This window comes from Globicephala melas, chromosome 2 (genome assembly GCF_963455315.2).
Source record: "Globicephala melas chromosome 2, mGloMel1.2, whole genome shotgun sequence".
In the NCBI taxonomy this organism is placed as follows: domain Eukaryota; kingdom Metazoa; phylum Chordata; class Mammalia; order Artiodactyla; family Delphinidae; genus Globicephala; species Globicephala melas.
In genome coordinates this window covers 66515690-66535963 of record NC_083315.2, presented here as the reverse complement: position 1 = coordinate 66535963, position 20274 = coordinate 66515690, and the positions used below count along the sequence as shown (strand labels likewise).

Genomic DNA, 20274 nt, shown 5'->3' with positions numbered 1-20274 from the left:
GATAATGGAGGGTCACTTTTCCCAGAACTAACAATTTCTCGAAGGTGTTCTGTACCTCTTTAAATAAGCTGTCTCTGTAGACTATTTTTTAAGTGTTTTCAACTTTATAGATTCATTTAAACATTGATATCAGGTTATATACACTTTTTCTTTTGTAGGCTAGATTAACTTTATTTCGGTGTCATTAAATATGTTTTTTAGTTGCTCAAGAGTAAAGGTTGATAAGAATTGTTTGTGTTAAATGTATTGTAGTATTGTAGATTTACATCATCATCATGGAAACTTGTTTTTTGAACTCTTCCCAGTATGAGTGCAAGGAAAGGTGTTGGTAGTCACATATCCAGAGCTGCATTTGTTGAAGGTCTACAGTGTGTTAGGCTAGTTCATGTTTATTACATTATTTAATACTTTTTACATTACCTCTGTAGCATTATTAGACCCATATTGGAGGATAATCAAATTGAGGCTCAGAGAGGTTGAGTAATTTGTTGCTAGTCACACAGCTTGTTTAGTGCAGAGCTGAGATTCAAACCCAGGCCAGTCTTGACTCCCCAAACCTCTTTTTCTACTAACAGTACATTCCTTCTATAGCCTCCCATGGAAGAAACCTATTTTTTTTTAATAAATGCACAACAGTGTAATTGTCTATGCTGTTGAATCGAGAGTAAAAAATTATGTTATTAGTACAGAGTGGAAAGGATTTTTTAAATGGTCCCCACCCCCAGTATAGAGATTTAAGCTCCAGAATAGAGATTTAAACTCTGGACTTAGATTGCTGGACTAAGTGTGATTATGAGCTAATGTTTTTATAGTTTATGCCAGCATTTCAAAAATCTTTTCCAGGTTCTCCTGTTTCCTCTAGGATTTGCCGCATGTTAGCAATAAAGAAGATGGCTAATTGTGTTCCTTTATTCTTTCTTTGTTTAGGATGTGATAGGCCAGGTTCTGCCTGAAGCAACAACCACAGCATTTGAATGTAAGTCTGGCTTGTATACTTTCTTGACTGTTTTTTCTGCAGTAATTTTTCAAAGGGTTTATGGGTTGCGTTACTTTAGAAACTGACAAAAACAGATTATTTATGATCATCATATGGTACATTTAAATATTTATAAATTAATGCAAGTTTAATGATGATACTGAACCGAGGAATATTTTCTTATTTAATCATATCTTGGGTGTGCATATTTCTGTAATATAGCTTTAATTACCAACATGACCTTTATCTGCTCTTGCTCCTCACTGTAATAATAATGTGGGACAAAATGAAACGTGTAAACTACCTGTAGGCCAGTGATTATTGATTAAAAGATTTTAATCCTTTGCTGCTTTAAAACAGCAACAGAGTAGAACATTTAAGTGAACGTTGCATGGAGTAATTCTGTTTTATTGGGGCTTGTCATGGCTGTTAGATGATGGCAGCAACACTTCAGGTCTTGAGTCCTTCCCACCCCCCCAAAACAATTGGCTTGGGGACTGGGGTGGGGGCAGGGTGTAATAGAAAAGTGGTTTTGACATAAGCCAGAGGGAGGTCATGGGCTGAGTAATGTTAAGATGAGAGTTTAGTCAGCACAGGGGCTCTGGTGTTAAGAATAAAGTAAGGATCTATAACTGTGGTCCCATATTTTCTCCAAGATGTGGTCTGCTTTTGCACGTAGAAAAATGTACAGTTTCTCCACATGATTTTTTTCCTTTTTGTTCTTGTTTTTTAAGCAGATGGTTAACTACAGAGAGTACAATTGTCCTCTCTTTTATTTATGTTCTCTTGGGGGACAATTTGGCAATACTTACCAAAATATAAAATGTTCAAAACCTTTGACTCAGCAGATCCACTTTTAGGAAGCTGTCCAACAGAAATACCTACACATGTGTTGAATGCCCTTCAAACAGAGTGTTCCTTGTGGAATTTTTTTTTTTTTTTTAAATTTTGGCTGTACCGCACAGCTTGCGGGATCGCAGTTCCCTGACCAGGGATTGAACCTGGGCCATGGCAGTGAAAGAGCCGAATCCTAAGCACTAGGCCACCAGGGAACCCCCTGGAGTTATTATTTATTTATTTATTTTTGACGGCGTGGGGTCTTAGTTGAGGCACGCAGGATCTTCACTGTGGCTTGCGGGATCTTTTGTTGCAGCATGTGGGCTCTTCATTGTGGCATGCGGGTTTTCTCTAGTTGTGGTGCCTGGGCTTCAGAGCACGTGGGTTCTGTAGTTTGCGGCACGCAGGCTCTTTAGTTGAGGAGGGTGGGCTCAGTAAAGTTGTGGATTAGTTGCCCTGTGGCATGTGAGATCTTAGTTCACCGACTAGGGATCGAACCCACGTCCCCTGCATTGGAAGGCAGATTCTTTACCACTGGACCATTAGGGAAGTCCCTGGAATTATTATTATTATTTTTTTTATTTTTGCGGTACGCTGTTGTGGCCTCTCCCATTGCGGAGCACAGGCTCCAGACACGCAGGCTCAGTGGCCATGGCTCACGAGCCTAGCCGCTCCGCGGCATGTGGGATCTTCCCGGACTGGGGCACGAACCCGTGTCCCTTGCATCGGCAGGCGGACTCTCAACCACTGCACCACCAGGGAAGCCAGACATGGAATTATTTTTAATAGCAAAAAATTTAGAGGTAAGCTAAATGCCTAGAGTAATGGATTAATAAATTATTTATCCATAGTCTGAAGCATTAAGCAGTGGCTAAAAAGAATGAGAATTTTAAGCATTGACATGGAAGTATATTCATGATATACTGTTGAATAAACAAAATATGTATGGTATGATCTCATTTTGTAAAATATTACAGAAAAAATGTTTAAATTTCTAGGTTTAACTTCTTAGAGATCACTTTCCTTCTTTTCCCCCAACAAGGGCAGAAGCGTATACCCATCTGCATCTAGATCAGTTTTAGGTGAAAAGAATAAGAACAAAAATACACAGAGACAAAATAATAATAGTTCTTTGTTTTTTTGTGCTTAGATTATTGTGTACTTTCCATTATAGACTTAAAATCCTAGGCTGGCTTTTTTCGTGATTGTTCTGGGGCGACCTTATTTTCTGTACCAAGGATCTTCACTAATAAATGAAATCTATGTATAAGAAATAGTTGGAAAGATGTAGTTTATAAGCTAATTGGTTGAAATTTTTGAGCTCTTTCAGTTGTTTATGGTATGATGGAACAACTCCTGAATAAATAAAACTTAAAGATATTTATAGTAATTTATTTAATACTGCAAAGTATACCCAACACTAACTTATACAAAAGAGGTGTTGTATTTAGTGATATGAATTAAGCCACGAGAGAAAGGACAGTGTCAGGTTTACCTGTTTTACATAGAGAAAAAGAGTTGAGTAAGTGGAAAAGAGGGGAAAGGTTAGGTTCTCTTACTGATAATTCAGTTCTAAGAAATGCCGTCTCTTTGGTGAAGTCTCCGATCCCCACAGGTGTGGTTAATCTCTCTGGGCACTTTACTAGAGCACATAACCTATTGGGCCTCCCTTCCGGTTGGTTGTGTGCCAGATTTTGAATGACTTGGTGACAGAAACCATGTTTTATTTCACTCTTGCTTTCTTCTTAGTACAGTTGGCCCTTTGTTTCCTTGGATTCCACACCAGCCCGATCCGTGGATGCGGAACCTGTGGATACAGAGGGCAAACTGTACAATTCCATTTTATATAAGGGACTGGATCATCCACAGATTTTGGTATCCTATGGGTGGGGGGAGTGATCCTGGAACCAATACCCTGTGGATACTGAGGGACGAGTGTACACTGTGCCGTGTAGGAATACCCTTGTTGAATAAGATGGAATGTTATATATGTCCGTATTCGAAAGAGAATTGTAAAATGCATGTAACCTAAAGCTTAGTAAGTAGTTTGCTTTTTTGGGATTATTTTTGCAGTTGCGCAGGCGTGGGATGTAATTGGTTGGTGGTGGACAATTCAGGCTCCAAATTCAAATTCCCACACTTGACTGGGCCCTACGCCCAAGGGGGGCAGAGGGTGTATAGTGGTTATATTCTTTCTGATTTCTATCCCAGGGGATGGTGTTTCCAAGAGGATTTAGGAGTGAGTGAGGGGAGGGAGTCCCATTTGTGCCAAACTTACCTCTTGGACTGATGGTCCTAAACCTTGTTTTTGTTTTTTTTTTTTTACCACTTTTAGGTCCTTTCTCCCTTACAGTAAGAGCACAGATGAAAGTACTACCTTTCAATAAATAGTGTCCGATTTTTTTCTTTAGTTAAGAAGGTATAGATGATCTTTAAAAAAAATGCAAGCAGTATCGAAATAAAGCAACAAGTAAAAGTCCCCATCTCCCCAATTCCCTAGTTAACAGCTTCTTCTGTATCCTTCCAGAAATTTTCTCATACATAATATATACTGGATTGCAACTGGTTTCCCCTGTCCCCAGTTAGTAGTATGTGTTGGGCGTCTTTCTAACATCAGTGTGTACAAGTCAACTTCTTTCTTTTAGATAATTACATTATACTTAATTTTATGGGTATGACTTAATTTAACCTGTTGATGGACCAGTTTTAAATTTAAGATGTTACCAGTTTTTCAGTAGTATTAGAAAAAGTGCTGCAGTCAACAGCATTGTCTCTTATGGCTTTCCACATTGTAGAAATGTATTTGTAGGATAAATTCCTAGGATTTGGAACTACTGAAACAAAGAGTACCCATATTTTACGTTTTGATAGGTATTTCCATGTTGTTCTTTAGAAGGTAGAGCCAGTTTGCACTCCCACCAGCAGGTTTTGAGAATGCCCATTTCTCTCTACCCTCGCCAGCTCTTGAGTCCAATAAACTTTTTAGTTGATGTCAATTTGATATGTGAAAAAGATTATTGTAGTATTGTTTTATTTTTATTTTGCATTTCTCCAATTATAAATGAGCTTGAGCATCTTATCATTTATATTTTGGTCATTTGTATTTAATTTCTGTGAACTATTTATCACCTTTGCCCATTTTTCTATTAGGTTATTTGTCTTTTTCTGATTGATTTAAGAGCTTTCCAATATTAAGAAAATTCCCCTTTGTCTTAGATGTTATAAATATTTTTGTTTAGTTTATTGCTTTCCTTTAAGCTTGTGTAGGTCGTTTTTTCTCTTTTTTTCCATGGAGAAGTTTAAAGTTTTTACAAGAACCGATTTGTCATATTTTGTGACTTCTGGATTTATGCCATGCTTAGAAAGCTCCACATTCCAGGATGTTGAAAAAACATTAATTCAAATTCTTTTTTCTTCCTACTTTAATGGGGTTAAACACACACACATTTATAAATATGTACGCTTGTATGTGTTTTTGTGTGGAATTTTTTTTTTTTTATAAAACAGCATGTGTTTTTATTGCAGACAGAAGATTTTTTTTTTTTTTTTTTTTTGGTACCATCTTTCAGTTTATTTTGGTGAAAGGAGGAGTCAGGTGGTGATCCAGCTTTATTTTTCAAGCAGATAGACAGTTGATTCCATACTGGTTATTGAATAATTTGTCTTTTCCCAGATGTGAGAACGCTTCTGAGATGAAGCTAAATTCCATAACCATGAAAAATCTTGAATGTTTGCATGTGTGGGCCCTACGTATGCTGTAGGAGCTTGACATTCATATAGGCCCAAAGATCCCTGCTGATTTTCACAATTTCGTTAACAGATTAATGAGTACACCAACACATGAGGTGATGGAAATCAACTGTGCCCACTAATGAGTGTCCTGTGCATATCTGTTACATGTGTTCCTCTCCCTGGATTTTCTCTAGACAAGTTACTGCTGTAAAATTACTGTTGGGCTGGGGCTTCCCTGGTGGCGCAGTGGTTGAGAGTCCGCCTGCTGATGCAGGGGACACAGGTTCGTGCCCCGGTCCAGGAAGATCCCACATGCCGTGGAGCGGCTGGGCCCGTGAGCCATGGCCGCTGAGCCTGCATGTCCGGAGCCTGTACTCTGCAACGGGAGAGGCCACAGCACTGAGAGGCCCGTGTGCCGCAAAAAAAAAAAAAAAAAAAAAAATTACTGTTGGGCTGGTGTTGCTGGACAGTAAAATCTACTGTTGACGTGAAACATATGTTTTTTTAAATTTTTTTTTTATTTTGCGGTACGCGGGCCTCTCACTGTTGTGGCCTCTCCCACTCCGGATCCGGACGCTTAGGCTCAGCGGCCATGGCTCACGGGCCCAGCCGCTCCGCGGCATGTGGGATCTTCCCGGACCGGGGCACGAACCCATGCCCCCTGCATTGGCAGGCGGACTCTCAACCACTGCGCCACCAGGGAAGCCCAAAAGATACGTTTTAAGTCTATGTAGACAACTACTGACTTCTACCTGTAAATACCATATGGCCCTACTTTTCCATGATACTCTGACATCCCATATTCTGATCTGTAGCCCTCGTAAGTATCTTCATACTGGTCAAACCATGTGTCTGAGTTTTGGTTCAGAAAATTCGACTATAGGATAAATCTTTATTTTATTTGTTTTTCTTTAACCATGACCATTTTATACTCACTTTTCATTGAATAGATTCCTTTTCAGTTGTTTTATGAATTTCTGGAAAAATTCTGGGAAAAATGAAGTTTTATTTTCTTACAGTATAACATATGTAAAAGATAACTGGTTGCTTATAAGAAAAACTGGGTAGGTTAATGAAAAATTGTAATTCGCAATAGATGTACACTGAGTCTAAAAATTAACATGTAAGAGTTAATTGTGTATCCTTAGAATTTGAGACGATTTGAAGAGAGCTTTAATTTATTGAAATTTTGTTTTGAAATATCATCGATGCAAAAAGTCCTAATCTTTTTTAGTCTTATGAGAGTAGTTATTAGTAGTAGTAGTAGTAGGTATTTGTAGTCTTATTAGTTATTGTTAGTAGTAGTAGGTGTTAGTAGTCTGGCTGTTTTACATGAGAATTAAGAAGTTTAAGTCCTTTACCCAGGCACCAGGCTAGTTCCTTGAGGGCAGTAGATAATGCTGCTCATTTTTGAATTGCTAGAAACCCAGCATAGTACCTGGCACATAGTAGACTCTCAGTTTGTGTTTCTGGAATGCATGGATGGTTGAAGGAATGAAGTAATAAGGACAAGCAAATATATCCAGCATGTGATGACTGCTCAAAACCTCAATTTGGTTTAGGTCACCATCGTCTCTTACCTAGACTAGGACAGTGCTCCTCTAACTCGTCTCCTTGTTTCTGCTTTGCCTCCATATAGCCTATTCTCCACACAGCAGCCAAAGAGATCCTTTTAGAAGTTAAGTGAGATCACTACAGTCAAGACCCTCCAGTGGTTTCCTTGTCACTCAGGAGTGATAGCCAAGTCCTTAACATGCCCTACAAGGCCCTGCCCTTCCTCATCTTCCCCCAACTCTGCCCCACCATTACTTCTCTGAACTCGTCTCTCTCCCCCATCTTATTCTCAATCTGTTGCAGCTACTCTGGCTTTCTTTCAGTCTCTCAAGCATGCCAGGTATTCTTCTGCCACAGGGCCTTAGCATGAGCTGTTCCCTCTGCCTGGAACATTCTTTCCCCAGATGTCTGTATGATTCACTCCCTCATACCCTTCAGTCTCTCAAGTAGAGTGTAAACTCCATGAGGGCAGGGGTTTTCCTTTTTCCACTGTTATTACCCCAGTGTCCAGAACATTGCCTGCTACATAGTGGGCACTTGAATATTTTTTGGAAAGAAAAGGGAAGCAAAGAAGTAAAGAAGGAGTCAGGAGGTGGGAGGTATGGAGCTAAATTAAAATTCATGGATATGAAGATTTAGCCTTAGAAACTATGGCCTCTGGTCCTGACCAGATCTTAGATTCCACACCTGAGAAGGGTTCTAAACTTGACAGCTTTTCTGGTAATTTCCTATTGATGCCTTTTTAACCTCTACAGTTATGTTTTCATTTCTTTCCTCTTGCCTTAGAAAAATGCCTTTGCTGTAGTTCTAATTGACTCTTCTTACCTGGCACTGAAGTAATATGACAAAGGACATATAAAGTACAGTATTGCCTTAACTTTCTGTTGCCCTTGGTAGAAGCTAAATTGTTTTTCTAGAAAGCCCACTTGAGCCCTGCCGCTGCACTGGGTGCCGTTTGGCTGAGCGCTCCCCAGAGTCTGATGTCTTTGTGCTGTTTACTCAGTAGGCACTCTGCTTGCCATTCTGACCGCCCCTTACCTGAGGCTGTGTCTCCGCTCTTGGACCTTTATGTTCCTCCTCTTGGTTTCTCTTCTGGATTGCACGTTGCTTGAAATAAAATCGCTAACAACATATGGCCTGTTATGATTGTCTTTTCCCAAACTCTGCCATTTTGTATATTTGTGATACACTGCAGATTTTGTGAAGATTGCTTCATAATATTTGTTTACCATCTGCTGCACTCTATTTGGTATCTTGCTAGGATTTTTCCCTCCATTTTAAGTGACATTAACAAAATCCAGCCAGTACACAGACTTTCTGGTTCTACTTTTGCTTCCCTAATGTGCTGGAAAATCATATTACTATGCTCCAGGCAACTGGAGAAGCCTGGAATTCTCATTGTGAACCAGTGTATCAGAGTGCCCCCCCTCCTCTGCCTTCTTGGTCATATCTAGTAATGCTTTTTTGGTCAGAGGGCAAAGAATCTCCATGTGTAAGACAAAAAGAGTTCAAATTATTTTCTTCTGCTTCTCTCTACTTCGTGCCATGGCTTTCTAGTGTTCTTCAACATATTTATACCTTTGAAACTCTTTGTGCCATTTTAGTAAGTTTTTTATGATTTATGTTTCCAGTTAGTGTACTTTTTGTAGCTAATCCGGTTTGATAGGCCCAACAAGAGTCTTTGCTAGATGGGCTGGCTGTGTATATACAACTTTTTATTCAGAAAAGTATTTTAAATTATTGTCATACTAAATTGCTTGGTATGTATTTCTACTTTCTTACTGTTCACTAACTTCTCATTCCTCTCAATTCACTGTCTATTAAATTTTTTTTCCAGGTTTACTGAGATATAATTGACACATAACGTTGTATAAGTTTAGGGTGTATAGTGCATTGATTTGATCATTACATATTGCAAAATGATTACCACCATAGTGTTAGCTAACATATGCATCCTGATGCATAATTACCATTTCTTTTTTGTGGTGAGAACATTCAGGATCTATTAGCAACGTTCAAGTATGTAATACAGTATTATTAGCTATAATCACCATGCTGTACATTAGATCCCCAGACTTTGTTAATCTTGTAACTGGAAGTTTATACCCTTTGACAAATATCTCCCCGTTTCCCCACCCTCCAGCCCCTGGTAACCCTGAGTTTGGGTTTTTTAGATTCCACATATAAGTGCTGTCATACAGTATTTGTCTTTCTCTTTTTTTCACTTAGCATAATGCCCTCAAGGTTCATCCGTGTTGTCACAAATGGAAGGATTCCATCTTTTTCATGGCTGAATAATATTCCTTGGTGTGTGTGTGTGCGCGCCTGGGTGGGTGTGTGTGCACATCTTCTTTATCCATTCATCATTGATGGACACGAGTTGTTTACATATCTTGGCTATTGTGAATAATGATGCAATGAATATTGGAGTGCAGATATCTCTGTTAGATTCTGATTTCAATTCCTTTGGATGTAGACTTAGAAGTACGATTGCTGGATCATATGGTAGTTGTAGTTTTAATTTTTTGAGGAATCACATACTGTTTTCCATGGTGGTTGTAGCAATTTACATTCCCACCTACTGCACACAGTGTTTTCATTTCTCCACATCCTCACCAACACTGTTCTCTCTTGTCTTCTTGATGATAGCTATGTAACAGGTGTGAGGTGATACCTCATTGTGGGTTTTCATTTGCATTTTCCTGATGATTAGAGATGTGGAGCACCTTTTCTTGTACCTGTTGGCCATTTGTATGTCTTCCTTGGAATTCCTTGTATTTAGAGAGAAGTGTATTCTCATTTTAAATGTCAAGGCCAATGGTTTGCTCTTGGGTTGCCATGAGGGCATCTGATAGCTTGGATTTTGCCTCTGGGCCAGAATCATTAGTCTTCTCTTATGTGTAATTACTTTTCCAACTCAGTCTCCTTTCTGACAAGAACGAGGAGTCTTCATTAAAACTACTAATTACAGATATTAAAGAATGAAGCAGACAGTCCTCGAAAGAGCAATCTGTAAAGGAGAGCAGTACCTACATAAAATGGAGGCTCTTATTAATCCATAAAACTATTAATCACTGTGTCATATAAACCTGATTTTATCTTCAGGCTTTGTTAGAATGCCTCTTTCACTCACCTTGTCTCCTTATGGGACAGCTCCAGCACTTTAGGTTTGCATCAAAAGCTATTTTGGCCTTTTGTCCTCAGTTTTCTGTCCACTTAAAGCAAAGTGCCCTTTAGTGTTTCATAGCTGCTTTCTATGGAACTGCTATGTAAGGGATTAGTCTGCTAACTGACTTCCCTCACAGTTACCAGATTATTTCCGGTAACTGAAATAATCCCTCAGAGATTTCATAGAATTTTAGAATTTGAGAATCTTTAGTTTTAAGTAGCCTTAAAGGTTCAAGCCCTGACTTTGAGAGCTTAGAGAATTCTTTTTGTTGTTGTTCTTGTTACTGATTTAGAGAGGTGTGATTTAAATGATTTTTCTGGAATCTGTGCCTTCTCTTTACAAATTATAAAAAGGGTTTTCACCTATTTTATTGAACTCCAAGCACTTCCTCATTCCATGTGAACAATACCTTATTGAGATCTTGTGTATGTTGAAATTCGAATATAATCTGTCCCTTTGTAGCCACCATCTCTGTAGCTAGCTCTAGTGTAGAAATGAGATTTACAAAAAGCTACTTTGTTCAGACTGGAAATTTTATCAAGTTCAGGACTTCATAGAACGAATCATTTTAGTACACATCCAAATTGAGAATTTGACTTGGTTTTAAAACAAAAAATGTAAAGTGCTTTCATGTGTGGTCATATGTAACATTATATTCCTTTATACAATGTCTGTTTTTTCCCCTTTGTTTCCTGCATTTGTATGACAGCTTTTTGACTTAACCTTGAAAATACTAGTTTCTGGAACCTCTATAGAAACTCCCTCTGTTTCCAAAATTAGAATGGCATTTCTCTCCCAGTTTGGCTCTATAGAGTCTGTAGCTTTAAAAAAAAAAAAAGAGGGAAGGAAAATGCTAGATTTCTCTGTAGTCCTTTATATATGTAACCTCCCTAGGAATGTGCCTTCTTTGTTACTGATAATGACCATTGTGTGCCTTTTATACTGAAAATAGGCAGCTCTTGGTAGGTAATACCAGTGGTGACTGTGACAGCTCCTAGCTATGTAGATATTCAGACAGTGTGTCTTCATGATACTGATTTACATCGAGTTGGGAAACTCTGCAGGAGTGAACCTGTATCTAGGATCCAGGAACAATTACTTTGGAGAGAAAACCCCAGTGAGAGCTGTTGGCTTGGTCACTGAGCAGGACAGGCTCAAGTGCTGCTTTCCCTCATGATGTCAGATTGCTATTGGCTGTGGGAGAGAAAAAGAAGGTAGCATTTTGCTCTGAAATAGGCTAATTAGGGAGAATACAGGCTCCCTTCTAGGGTTCCCATGGTGTGGTCACCAAATGGGGATATCTTAAGAACTGCGGCTGGACAGGAGGGAGGGCCTGCTGAGGTGTGGTGGGCTAAGATCCAGGTGCTGAACTGAACTCCCCCAGTATTCTCAGTAAGAGTCCCCAGAGCGTGTCATGCTAGCTTATTCTCTTTATGGTGAGAGATTTGTCTTATTCCCCAGGCCTGGGATCAGGTTCTCTGCATCTGACCAAATCAGCAATTAGATGCCCAAGAGTGACCAAAAAAATAATAACTCAGTTTAACAAGTGCACCAGAGCTGAGGCATCCAAATGAGAGAGAGCCTGCGCCTTCCAAGTTGTCCCCCTGGGAGGCTGTGTACGTCTTCCAGCAATGCTGCCATTGCTCAAAAGGTTCATAGCATTTTTCTTTCAACTGTACATTTAAAGTCTACCACATATGCTGTTATCCTGTTGACAGATCTTAATCTTTAGAAGGATGAAGTAGCTAAGTAAATATTTAGAAATAGCCAAAAGTCATTCTGGGTCCTGCCTGGCAGATGGTATAGATGAGCGAGTAATCAGATGGCCAGTTCCATTTTGGGCTGAAAATCAGATCTGATATTTTCACTTGGTTTATCTTCAGGTTATTAAAACAGTTCTGAAGACATATTTCAAAACTATTTTAAATAAGAGAAGAATCAATGAAGTAAGTACATTGTTTCTAGATGTGGCTGCTTCGGTGATCCACTTACTGAAATATATCCATTCTGGTTAAGTGTTTTGTGAAGTCTTATTATCCTCCAGTGTTTTTAAGAAATTAATTTAATTAATTTATTTAGTTTTGGTTGAGTTGGGTCTTCGTTGCTGCCCACAGGCTTTCTCTAGTTGCAGTGAGCGGGGGCTACTCTTCGTTGCGGTGCGTGGGCTTCTCCTTGCGGTGGCTTCTCTTGCTGCGGAGCACGAGCTCTAGGCATGTGGGCTTCAGTAGTTGTGGCTCACAGGCTCTACAGCGCAGGCTCAGTAGTTGTGGCGCATGGGCTTAGTTGCTCTGCGGCATGTGGGATCTTCCTGGACCAGGGATTGACCCCGTGACCCCTGCATTGGCAGGCGGATTCTTAACCACTGCGCCACCAGGGAAGTCTGTATCCTCTAGTTTTAAGACCATTAAATTATTCAACAATAGCACGAATCACCATTTGAAGCTTACTATGGTCAGAGAGTACCCAGTACAATTGAAACAGTTCAGAAATAGAGAGCTACAAGATCAGGTGGGTTATGAGGAGAACTGTATTAGAGTTGCTTTGCAAGTTAACCTTATACTAGGCTCTCAGTTCTGTAAAAAGGGAATGATAGTAATCAAGTCATGTTGTCCACATCATAGAATCATTGTGAGGCTTTTAAGGGGGTATGGAGCATAAATCACAGTGCCTTGTGTACGGTAGTGTTCAGTAAATGTTAGCCATTTTTATTATACTATTATGACATGACAGGTTGCCTGGGAGAGAGGAAGAATGGAGAAATAGAGGGATGGGGTGCCGTGTGGGAAAGGAAAAAGTACTAATAGTTAAATAAAACTGGCCTTTCTTTGGATTTTAAATTTCTCCAAACCAAACCTGTTCAGTCGTACTCCAGTTATATTGACTTTATTTTTTAAATTTCTATTTATTTATTTATTTGGCCACACGTGCAGCATGGGGGATTTTACTTTCCCTACCAGGGATTGAACCTGTGCCCCCTGCAGTGGAAGCATGGAGTCTTAACCACTGGACCGCCAGGGAAGTCCCTATATTTACTTTAACTTAGATACATGTCTTGAATGACATGAGCAATATTTTAATTTTCAACTGTTCCTAAAATTTTTAGTTCTTTATTGAGATTCTGGTTGTATTCTAAACTAAAAAACAAAACCATGAACCAAAAACCTTAACATCCACAAGATATGGTGTTGAGGATTTGGATATCAAGTGTACAAACCAGTTGTATTATGTTCCCAGATAACATAGTTTTGTACATTAAAAAATGCAAATCTTATCACTTGTATTATATTGCTTTTTAAACAGATGAAGATGAAGATGGTGATCGAATTACAGTGAGAAGTGATGAAGAAATGAAGGCAATGCTGTCATATGTAAGTATATTACAAATGAAGACTATTTTTTAAATGTTAATGTAATTGAGGATGCTGTTTCTTGGAATAGTGAAGATATAAAAGTAAATCACAGTTGCTATAACATTTTTCTGTATAATATATAATATTTTTAAAGATTTCCTTACGTGAAAGTTAAGGGCATTCTTTTCAAAAGACACTTACTGATCATATCATGAACATTAAGAATAATGCATCTTAATGACTTTTGCATTAGGTATGGTGCAGACTAAATGGACTATCAATTTCCTGTATTTTTTATGCAGTACTTAAAGTAACGGCTCATTAAAAACGAACCCCTGGGCTCTAAAAAATTTTTCAAAATCTACTTTCAACTGGAGATCTCTTTCACCCTTACAAACAGACCATAGTTATAATGTAGCTGCAGGCTTAATATGGATACATGATTTAAGGTGTACTCTCAGTTATTTTATGCACTAACCACCCCACCCCAAAATGAACTGCAGGGTTACTTACTGAATCTAAGTGATTTGAATATATCCCAAAATGACTTTTCTTTTGTGTTTCAAATTTCAGTGAAGATTTGCATTAACATTTGTCTCAGGACTGAAGTAGATAAACAGGAAAAAAGGATACATTTCTAAAACTTTAATACTAAGCTTGAATAATTCAGTGACAATGAAGAGACATAGCTTCCCTGAGCCCTGATTTGTTCTTTTCTCTTATTTTTATTTTATTTTCTCTTGTTCATTTTATTTTATTTTTTCTGAGTTTGCAGTCTGTGTACGAAACCTTCTCTAGTGGTCTGGCGAAAAAAGCATTGGACTGGAAGCAAGGAGACCACTGCTCTCCTCTGGCTTCCTGGCCTTAGGCAAAACACTTAACCTTTCTGTGCTGTAGTTGCCTCATCTGTCACTTGTGGATAATAATACTTGTCCTTTCTACTGCACAGGGTCATTGTAATGACCAAATGGGATAATAGATGTGAAAGCCCTTTGAAAAGTTAAAAGTTCTATACAAATGCAAAGTGGTATTATGGTGGAAATGATGGAATCAGGGCCCTTGCTTTTCAGTGAGACTCTGATCTCAGCCAGTGGTTAGGTTGTAGGTTTTTGATAGACCTCAACTTTAACCAGGATATTTTTTCGTCGTGATGAAAACTGTGAAATATCTGTATGGGTTTCCGCCAATAGTTTTAATTTAGGGTAGGAGGAAAGAGAACAAGAAGGATGGCATGATTAACAGAGCGTTGCTTTCAGACGAGCACAGAGTAGGAAAAGTCAATTTCCCATTTACTTCTCATTAACTTATTTGAGAGTCTTTGTGCCCTGAGAATTTAGAGCAGGGCTCATCAGTACCTTGAAAGGCAGAGTAGGATTGTCTGCTGAAAGGTCTAGCACAGTAATAATAGATTGGCTAACTCTCCTGAGAATGTGACATGCTTATTTTTATTTTATTTGTTTATTGTTTTGCGGTACGCGGGCCTCTCACTGTTGTGGCCTCTCCCGTTGCGGAGCACAGGCTCCGGACGCGCAGGCTCAGCGGCCATGGCTCACGGGCCCAGCCGCTGCGCGGCATGTGGGATCTTCCCGGACCGGGGCACGAACCCGTGTCCCCTGCATCGGCAGGCGGACTCTCAACCACTGTGCCACCAGGGAAGCCCTGGCCTTTATTTTTTAGGTTCAGTTTGGCTCTGAAAAATTTTGATTCCAGGATTTGGGTGGTGGGATAGGGAAGATACTGACAGATGACCACGTATTTACTGTTAAAAAAAAAAAAAAAGCTATGTTTTTCATGTGGAATTCAATAAATTTGTAGTCACCTTAGTATTTCTTTAAAAACCATATGGGGAAAGCAAAACTAGGCATACTTTTACCATAAATCCTTTACACATTCTTTTAAAAAAACTACAGTGTCTGAGTTGATACTTGCAGAATTACTTTTTTTTTTTCCCCTTGGATTTAAGCATTTTATGGCTTTGGGCCAACAGAAGCATAAGTTTTTATCAGTAATTTAAATAGATTTTTGTATTAGACCTGAAAATGTTGCCTTTTTAATTGAAAACTTATCAATTATTTAAATTGCTAGCAGCCTTAAGCTGTTAATTTTATGTGTGCCATAATAATGGCATACAGTGGATTTTGATACATGTGACACATGGACTGTCTCATTGTGGTAAGGATTTGTCACGACAATAGGTTGTTGTGTGCTGTTAAATAATAACCAACATAGTAAACCAAAGTCTGTTGTCACACATTAGTACCATTTTATGTAAGTTATTTAGAAGTTGTATTCTTTTCTTCATTAGATATATTTTTAAGAGATAATGAGAGGAAAACAAATCTATAATAAATTGTCTTTTAAGAAAATATAAAGTAATTTGGTCTTCAGGTAGATATTTAATGTATTGAGAGAATTCAGCAGCCAAGTGTTATTACAGCACCATTGTGATCGCTCTCTGCGTTTTGTTATGAGTTTGTGTTAATCAACAATCTGTTTTTATAATGTAGTTTCTTGTAAGTTACAGTGTTAGAATATTCTACTTCTGGGATCATGGCTTGTCCTCTGACGCTATTGTATCTTTTTAATTTCTCCATAAAGTATTTTTTTAATTAGAATTTGAAGTGCTTTACTAGGAAAAAAATACAGCCAAGCTACATATCCTGAAAACTAAATACCTGATCATTGCTAATTATTTAAAGGATTCTGTTAAATATTCCCTTGAAGTAGTTTAAATTTTTTTGTTGTTCTTGTCTTCTCCTCTCATTTTCCAGAAAGACTGAATAGTATACTGCTTTTCTCCTTCCATCTTTTTGTAATTGTTGTCTGGTAGTGCTGGCCTCATTTCCTTATAGCATCAAGCACAGCAGTGCTGGGCCTTATTTATTGATTCATCATAAGCTTTATTTATCACTGAGACCCAGTTATAGGAGGAGGTTATTTTTATGTTAACCTCTGCTTTTAGGTGACCTTTCATCAAGAAACTCAGCAGTACATCTTGCTTTTGTAAATGGACTCCTATTTGTTTCTGCTAAATCCTGTGGCTAGTAAAGGATTTATTACACCTAGTTCTCTCAATACTGAGAGGCTTATATGAGTAGAGCACAGTATTAATAAGAATACGTTTCTTCATTTTGCCGGTTCTCTCTCTTTATACGGTTTCTCCACATTGCTGGAAGAGTATGGGATGAGTTTAACTGTAATGCCTCCCATTATGGCAGGGACCTTGTGTTTCATTGGAGTGTAAGCATTCCCTTTGGTATACTTGACGGTAGTGTACCTTGTTAGATGTTGGGTACCATGAGGGAAAATACTTTTTGACCTCTGTAGCACCTTGTAAATTGGGATATGATTGGCTTTATCCTAGCATGCATAACTTGGAGACTGCCTCAAAAATCATAGTTGCTCAAGGAGAGTTGGAAGGGAACATTAGAGGTCTTGTCCAGCTGTCTCATTTTACAGATAAGGAATCTGAGGCTCAACGAGCTCAGATTCATTTGAGGTCACATTGCTAATGAATGGGAAGGCCTGGACACAGACCTACGTCTTGGACGTCCAGTCTTCTCTCCTGGTGGTTTTAAGTGATGTTTTTGTTTTGGCATTTATTGAGATCCTGCCAAAGAAGCTTTGCAAATACTACTGTTTTCCTGGTAGCAAAAAATAATGCTATTTACTAGAATGTTAGTGTACCTGAGTTTGAAAAGGAATACAGACAAATACTTTGTGGGCTTTTGAAGTTTTCAAGATTTTGTCCTTCCTACAAGGCTGAATTTTACCACAGAATTTGTTGCCCACTTAGTTGTTGAACATTCAGTAGCCTCAGGGCCTTTGCTATTAGAAAGTTTTCTTTAAAGAGCAGAGATTGGAACCTCATTTTCTGCGTGGTGCTTTTAAACATGCTCCATATTAAGTTGGTCCTACTTTGAACTTAAATTTGTATGTGGCATAGTCATCTCGGTCTTCAGTGAGTGGTTAGTCCCCTAATTCAACGTGATCCATCTAAACAAGTGATAATACTCGATACTCTCCTGGCAGGGTGGAGAAACAGTGAAAAGAGTGAGACAGGAAAACGGAATGAAATAAATAAATAGTTGTGGAAATTATTCATTTTTTTTTTTTTTTTACTCAAATAGTGACATGCTCTAAGCTGTAAGTAAAGTTTTTGTTCTGTTTTCTCATCCTAGTCAAAGAATGAAACTTTTTTTTCAGAGGCAGATTATTTTAACTCTCTTCTCTGTGTTGTCTGGGTCATATGGATGCCCTTGAAATAGTGATAAGAATGTAGTAGCCCCTTATTTAGCCCCTCTTGTGAAATATCTTGGGACATCTTTGCTAGCAAGAAGCAGAAGCAGACTGAAATTTGTGTCAGTTTATTATGCAGCTCATGGAAGCAAACGTAGAGACAGCACAAGCAGACCTCAGCCAGGTGGCATCAGGGCATTCTGGGTGCTTTGAACCACTAATATTTTGTCATTAACATGGCTGTGCTCCCAGTTCAGCTCCGTCTCTGTGGAGGGCTCAGTGTGGACTACAGGTTGATTCCTCTGGGGTCCTATGTTGAGGCAGCTGGCATGAGGGGGCAGAAAAATGTGGGACATCAATTAGCCTCTTGATGGCTGTGGTAGGGGCTTCTCTTCCGGAGAGAGATGGGCTGCGAGGGAATGATGGACCTCTAGCAGTAGGATTGCTGTGGGGCATAACCAAGGTGTTCGGCTCTTGTTGGCAGCTCCTAATGAACCTGTTCTCTTAGGGCCAGTTTTACTGGAAACAGGAGGGGTATTTTCTACGTATACCTGAAAGATGAATATAAATTTGCTATAATACAGTAAAGTTAGAGGAATTCAGTAAATTATCAACCTAGGAATATAATATGTCCAAAAAGGTGTAAATTGAGGTAATTGGAAATTTCAAAACAATTTGTTTCTGTCATAATATATGTTTCTCTGTTACATATATGTTCTTTACTCATTCCTCACTACGTTTTCAATTATTTTTTAACAGCATTTGAGCAGTAGGCTGAATCTTTATTGAACACTATTGGAACTGGCTAAATAAAGTAGTTTATTTGTAAGGGAATGTTCCGTTTGGCCTGCTGGCCGCATGGCCTGCTGGTCCTGTTTTATTTAAGTTGTAGGTTCCCTGAAGTTATTTAAACTTCTCCTACTTCGGAACTATGGCAGAATTGCTACAACTTAGAAATCAGGTGAAAGGTCAGTGTAGACAATGCCTCAAGCTAACCATGGTGATGGTGATGACTATGAAAGCTTCAGCTGAGAGGAACCTACTAGTTTTGGACCCATCGCTGAATACAAATTTAAACTCGTTCTGCCAGTGCACGTCACCTTAAACTTAGCCAAGTTGAATTTCATCTGCTGTTGACTATCCAACCTCCATTCTTTTAAGACCATCTGGAGCTCCCTAACATCCTTTACAGTTTTACTGTCCAAAACAAATAGTGTTATCATCAAACTTGGCCAACTTACTGTTTCATTTTTAAATCACTAGTAAATACGTAAGTACAGTAACATTAACCTATAAAAGAGGCCTCAGAGTTGTTTCCTGCTGACCTTTTCACTGGAAGACTTTTCATTGTGATTTTCTTTCTCATCATCGAATCAATCCATGACCATATGTGGACCCTTGGTCTAGAGTCATTTAAGGAAGAGCATGCGCACACTGTAGTCACCTCAAGGCAGGGGCAGTGAGTTATCGAGGAGTGGGAGGACCTGAAGCCAGGTAAGTAAATACAGTTATTAATTTGGTATTCAGAATAGATTAGCTTCATATGTTATTTTCGACTGTTGGAGCAGTTGTGTGCTTCTTAAGAGGCCAGCATCACAGAGGGGATGCCTCTAATGTAAAGTATGAGAAGTAATTGAAAGGAGGTATAACTGATGGCACATCTGAGTAGTGTTGTAATTGAATTTGTAGCCATTTGACAGAGTTAAGATTGTTGGGTTCTTCACTAGGAAAACTAATAAGTTAACTATGGACTGCAAATAGTTGGTTAGTTTATTGATTATTGCTGTAATTACTGACTGAGCTACATATAACAGGGTATGCTTGCAATATTGACAAAACAAGAATTTGAAAATTTTACCATTAGTAGGGAAAAGCCAGCATGCTTATTCTTTATAAGTATATTCCTCATACTGTACTGTTTATGTTGTCTGTTAGAAAGCATGCTAAGGAGAGATTTAAGAAACCCTTCTGTTATAAATGTATAGAAGAATAATAAATAAGTCTGATTTGATGTGAGTTGATATGTAAGACTTGCCACTGAATAAGTTATAACCAATGAGAGTACGTAGTCACCACGTCTGTATTAATTCCTATTTGCCTCCTTCCCCTTAAACACTGTGGAGCAGCCATTATGTGTAAGGCATGGTGCTAAGCATTCTACAGCAGTAGTTTCTTAGATTTTGGGGGACACAGGGCTTTTTGAAAATGTGAGGAAAGTTGTTTATTCTTTTCCCAGGAAATTCACACAGTGCAACATTTTACCTAGAAGTTCAGGAATTTCAAGGATCTCTCAGGCCCATATAGACCCCAGGTTAATACCTCTGCCATAAGAGATAATAAAATGCACAAGACATGGTCCATGCCCTTGATGAACCTCCAGAAAGAGAAACAGACAATGTTCCTTATAGTACCCTTTT

At 38.7% G+C, this 20274-nt stretch overlaps 1 protein-coding gene across 2 annotated transcripts in view; it reads left to right on the top strand.

The window, feature by feature from the left end:
* The window catches only part of MAP2K5 (mitogen-activated protein kinase kinase 5), a 263415-nt gene that overhangs the window by 6234 nt on the left and 236907 nt on the right, over positions 1-20274 (top strand). For both annotated transcript variants that reach the window (XM_030875161.3, XM_060294075.2), the window contains exons 2-3: positions 928-976; positions 13569-13636. In XM_030875161.3, the coding sequence (XP_030731021.1) occupies positions 928-976; positions 13569-13636 (117 nt within the window). The remainder of the gene's footprint in view (positions 1-927; positions 977-13568; positions 13637-20274) is intronic.